The sequence below is a fragment of the Hordeum vulgare genome, chromosome 3H, assembly GCF_904849725.1.
Source record: "Hordeum vulgare subsp. vulgare chromosome 3H, MorexV3_pseudomolecules_assembly, whole genome shotgun sequence".
Classification (NCBI taxonomy): Eukaryota; Viridiplantae; Streptophyta; class Magnoliopsida; order Poales; family Poaceae; genus Hordeum; species Hordeum vulgare.
The window spans coordinates 9373495-9379200 of record NC_058520.1 but is presented as its reverse complement, the minus strand read 5'-3'; the positions used below and the strand labels follow the sequence as shown (position 1 = coordinate 9379200).

Sequence of the window (5706 nt, the reverse complement as noted above, 5' to 3'; positions counted from 1 at the left end):
TGAATGTGGAATCCCGTTCGTATTCTTCCTCAAAGCCATATTTGCCTTTATCTGATTTCAACCTATTGATCTTTACTGTGCATGGATATCTTGACTCATGATTCAACAGTTCACATCCCCAGCGAACTCCCTCACACCAATTGGCATTAAAGAGGAGCTGTGCCAAAAAGTGCCATAGCATATATTATTGCTTGCGCAAAGATCGGAATCATACCTCTAGCAGGCATTTTCTGTTACCTAAACAGCTGTCATTTCTACTTTACTGAAATAGAGACTTTCATTGATACTTGAACTATTGACCTGGCTAGCGCTAACGCTTTGCAAGGTAATTGGAGACTGGTCCGCTTGAAATCGCTGGAGTTGAGAAGGGTCTGCTAATCATGGTACGAATTATCTGTTTAGGTAGGTATACTACCGAAGCTGTTATGCCGACAACAGCTGAAATAGCGGAGGTGATTGCCGACACTCTCTATCTATAGGATAAGCAGCTAGATCGATTTCCTAACAGGAGAGTTACTTAGCGTAACAGTAAAACATTGAATTGGACCGCTTCGCCCCTTGGCGGATCTTCCTCCAAGAGAGTCAATGGGACTTGGTCTCGATGTCAACTAAAGAATTGACTGAGTCAGGTATTCCCTTATGAAGGGCTAATGCAGTCGATTTCTTCACATCTTCGGTCAATCGGACTTTTTTCTAGTCTTGCCTTCCTAAAAGGTATTCCCATATCGGGTGAATGACCAGATCGAGATAAGTTGGCCTTCTCTGAATCTATCCGAATCCTTAATCTATCAATAGAAGGACGACGATACTCGAAGACTTTCCACTTTCAGCCCTAAGAGGGAACAACTCTCAAACGTGATAAAAGCCCTATTTTCGGCACCTTCATGCTCCTTCTTGAAAAAATGGGGTCCAACCCTATAATCTAATCGTTGGGGTTTTGCTTCGTCTTTCTCCTTAGGGACAGACCTCGACTCACTACATGATGGAGTAGACCAAGGCGAAGAACTGATATAGATAGTCATATTGGCCTCTCGCACTGCCAGACTTTTAGTTTTCTTTATTGATTCAAGGAATAGATCCCTGACGAAATTCCTTTAAAGAAGGACATCTCCTTCCCTGCCTGCTTCTTGGCCACAACCACAGCTACGGCTAGTAGTATTCATAGGGTCCTTTGATCGCATTCTTTCCCGCTGAAGAGTCTGATCCATCTCCTATCCTTCTTGGGAAAGCTATGGTACTAATGGCTGGCCTAGCTGGCACTTTCTTTATGCTAATCAAACTAGAAGTTCTTTGAGTTGAATAGACGATGACTGGACACAACGGAACTCTTCCTCTCTCATAGGGTCACTGACTCAATTTCATTTCTTTAAGGGAGGGTTCTAGCTGAAGGGCGGTCCTTTTCATCTCTAACTCGAATGTTCGAGCTAATGTTTCCGGTAGTTGGAGTTGCGGGGAAGCTTCCCGGATGAAAAGAGATTGAATGAGAACTGGCAGAATATATGCATGGAGATTGACTTGGTGCGAAGGAAAATAGTAGATCTTCCATAGGCGCTTTTCGGACTACACGCCAGTCTTTTTCACCAAGAGCTTGTTCCGAAATGGAGAAGTACTTTGGAATGATTTTATTGGGACGCTAGTGAGTTAATGAGCACTCTTTGCATGGTTCCATCAACCCTTTTCTTGCGTGTTCTGAATCGACTTCTCATCTATAAAGAAGAGATGCCCCGTAGAAGACTCCAGGCCACCGAAGCTAACAAAAGGCTAAGGACACCCATTTAGTTCTTTGTTCTTATGCCGACTAAAGCTAGCGGAGCCACAGCTTGAATCTCCCTAGAAATCCCCACTCGTAGCCCGACGGCTGGGTTTGTTAAGCATATTCGATTGGAAGCTCTTCTTCACCGGGTTAAGCGATGGTAGTTTTAGGCTTGGCTTATCACCATATCCAACCCGAATTCCGTAGTTCGAAAGGAGAATTAGGCTACCTGAGAACAACTGATTATCCAAAACATGAGACTGCTTTCTTAGCAAAGCTTTGCTTGGCTCAACTTAGTCTCTATCTCTAATGGCTAGACCAAGACCCCTGGTCGGATACTTTTATTGACCTCTTGCTGTTTGCAAAAAAGCTATCCAGATTTCAATAAGTCTTGTCATCCTTGCATGTTTTTGACCTGGCATGCTTCTTGCTTTCTTTTCGTAAGAACCGGCGTTGAAGAGGAGTGTGATGCCAGGGGAAGTCGACTCGGTTACCGGGTCTGTCCTGTGAGGGATCGTTATATAGTTTTCATCTGGTAGGTCTTCTTACTTATGATGCCTGGAACTTTAACTAGAACTGGGCATTCCTCAACCGAAACAATTAGAGAACTAGTTATTCCCGCGGGACACGAACTTACATGAAACTAAACTTTAAAAACAAGTTTACTTTCGTTAGAAAATAGAAAAACCAACGGAAAAGAAAGTCTCATGTTGCTCCTCAGAAAACGCGTAGAATAGTCTCATTGGCCCTCGTCGATGGGACAATCCAGTGTATGCGTTACAAGGCAACTAGCATTTAGTTCGTGAAAGAATGTTTCGTTGGAAAAACCAACGCCGACGTCAAGATCAGTCTCCTTTCTCTTTTCGGGAGCAGAGCTGAAAAAGATGGGAAATTCCAATGATTCTTCGTTCATTAGAATGTCGATTCCTCACAATCGCTCTTTGTGATGCTGCGGAACCATGGCAATTAGGATCTCAAGACGCAGCAACACCTATGATGCAAGGAATCATTGACTTACATCACGATATCTTTTTCTTCCTCATTCTTATTTTGGTTTTCGTATCACGGATGTTGGTTCGCGCTTTATGGCATTTCAACGAGCAAACTAATCCAATCCCACAAAGGATTGTTCATGGAACTACTATCGAAATTATTCGGACCATATTTCCAAGTGTCATTCTTTTGTTCATTGCTATACCATCGTTTGCTCTGTTATACTCAATGGACGGGGTATTAGTAGATCCAGCCATTACTATCAAAGCTATTGGACATCAATGGTATCGGAGTGCGCCTCTTAACGAGGGTGATTTAAGTGCAACGAAATGTACCGGTGGTTCGCGAAGCATCTGGCTTACCGGTCATCTCCCATTCCCGTCGTCGAGAGACTAAAAGAACTATAGCATGCCAGAAACGGGGAGTTGAGGTGGTTAGACCTATACCCCGAAATGCTCCCAGCATAGGAGCCTATGGTTCCATTCTTGTTATTGCTGGAGGTACACATACCTCTTCTCGGTGTGGTGGAGCGATATACGAAAAATAGATGCTAAGCCTGCAATGTCCGATAACGACGCTTCAGTAGTGAATCTATCGGCACCACAGCAGTGGCATACAACTTTGGACCTAAGGGCTGGTCCCGTTACCTTTCGGAATGGGGGATCCCCGTTGGCAACAACCACGGTAGTAGTTGCGGAACTACTGGGCCAAGAGAGGACAACCTGTTGTTCCTGCTCCTCCTTCTTCGCTTCGGGGACGGAGGTCCTACGGTAGGTAAGAGCACGCACAAGCACTTGACCGAAGGGGACCAGCGCTTCTACTCCTCCACCGAGGAGCCGTTCTTGCGAGAAGCAAGGGATGTCATGAACGGTGGGAGGTCAAAGAAAGAGAATTGACCTCTGAATACAGTGATCCTATGATCTAGATAGACTCCGTCCTTTTTTTTTAGATAAGGGTGACTCAATAAATTGGGGGTGGGACCTGCTGGCATAATGCAGGCTGGAACGTGGGAATTCGAGGTCTCATGAACGAGTTTTTTTTCGTGGACAAACATACTTTCCGGTCTTTTTTATGGATCCTTTTAGATCTACGGGCCGGCCGTTCACATGAGCATAGGGAATCTATACTAGAGCCTTCGACTTGGCCCCTGGCAGGATAGGTGAGGAATCACTCTTGATCTGATCTATTGGGGCCTACAACTTCGCCAAAGCCGACTAGCATCCCTTTCCGTGGTGAACTGGCCGTCCCATACCTTCATTTTGTCTCATGTGTGTTGAACATTGTCTTCCTCGGTTCCAGCTTCACTGATGTAGGTAGGGCTGGGCGAGAAAGGGTCCCCTCTTGCCTATTAGTAAGCGGGCCTTCGATTCCACCGGGGTCTTACGGTCTCATAGAGGGGGGAGAACTACCTAACTAAAGAAGAATAGTGCTCTTTATAAATAAGAGTAGGCGTGGAGAGCTTTTTGCGGGGAAACTTGCAAGTCAAGTTTGGGGGGAGGCGGGCGTCGACCCAACCTTATGAGTATTCGGACTATAACAGTTCCGATGAACAGTCACTCACTTTTGACAGTTATACGATTCCAGAAGATGATCCAGAATTGGGTCAATCACGTTTATTAGAAGTTGACAATAGAGTGGTTGTACCAGCCAAAACTCATCTACGTATGATTGTAACACCCGCTGATGTACCTCATAGTTGGGTTGTACCTTCCTCAGGTGTCAAATGTGATGCTGTACCTGGTCGTTCAAATCTTACCTCCATCTCGGTACAACGAGAAGGAGTTTACTATGGTCAGTGCAGTGAGATTCGTGGAACTTATCATGCCTTTACGCCTATCGTCGTAGAAGCAGTGACTTTGAAAGATTATGCGGATTGGGTATCCAATCAATTAATCCTCCAAACCAACTAAACCGGGGAAGCTGAAGCGGAAATGCAATTCTCGGGTGAGGGAAGGGGGAAGCTCCAGGAAGGCTTCGCTCGCTCGCTCAAAAAGCTCTAACGCTCGTTTACGAGTGGAGTGCATAAGCCCTTATTGAAGTAGGGTGAGGCCTTACTACACGAGCTCGTAAGTCAAGCACGGAACGAGCCTTGTCTACGAAGCTTCGCTTCATCATCTTGCTTGCTTCTGGCGAAGCTTAACGCACTATAACATAGGCATGCATGATGGTATGGTAGGAAGACTCCTTTTAAGGCCGACCACTACATAGGAGCGATAGGAAGCCAAGCCGTCAAAAGGAAAGGCGAGCAGCCCTTATTGCAATAGCAAACGGCCTACTTATAGCCCTATTTATACCCTTTCTCGGGGACTTCAACGGGCCTTACAAGCTCAATAAATTGCAATTCTTCACCTTTTCCTCAGACAGTGGGAATGCATTTTCTTACTTGATTGACATTGACAGATATGTGTACCACACCGAACAAGCAATATGTCATATGCTTGATGTACCAGCCAAGCCAGCTCTTTTTTTCTCAGTTCCCTTATCCTTAGCGCAAAAGTAAAAAGAAAATGAAAGAGAGTTTGTATTTGCAAATGAAAATGAATATGGATCTAAATAAATTAGATAATCAATCAATAAATAAGAATTGGAATAATAGAAAAAATATCCTTCGCCCCTTATCTCTTCATCATCGTCGGTTCCGTCACTTGTGGTATTCGTTTAGAATCTTGTTGACCCTACTCGCTTACTCCTATTTTCCTTATTTCTTTTTCGACATAATTAATTAGAACTTTCTTGAAAGAATGGGGTTCTCTCTGGGGGGGCGCACCCTCTCTTCCTTTTTGAGAAAGACGGGCTTGTTTTTTTTTCAATAAGTTCTATTGCTTTGACACATTTAGTATATAACATAATATATATAAGAAAAAAGTACTAAAGGCGAAGGGCATTCTGTTGTACAGCTACTTTGGTATAGTTACAAAGGTAACCGGTAGGTGACTGTTGAATCGACAGTAGTTACGAAA

At 44.3% G+C, this 5706-nt stretch overlaps 1 protein-coding gene across 1 annotated transcript; it reads left to right on the top strand.

The window, feature by feature from the left end:
• The first annotated feature begins 2479 nt into the window (after nucleotides 1–2479).
• LOC123442471 (cytochrome c oxidase subunit 2-like) lies at nucleotides 2480–5706 on the top strand. Its single transcript, XM_045118520.1, has 2 exons — nucleotides 2480–3038; nucleotides 4229–5706. Exons 1-2 carry the CDS (start codon nucleotides 2651–2653, stop codon nucleotides 4654–4656), a joined length of 816 nt encoding a protein of 271 aa, XP_044974455.1. The 5' UTR covers nucleotides 2480–2650; the 3' UTR covers nucleotides 4657–5706.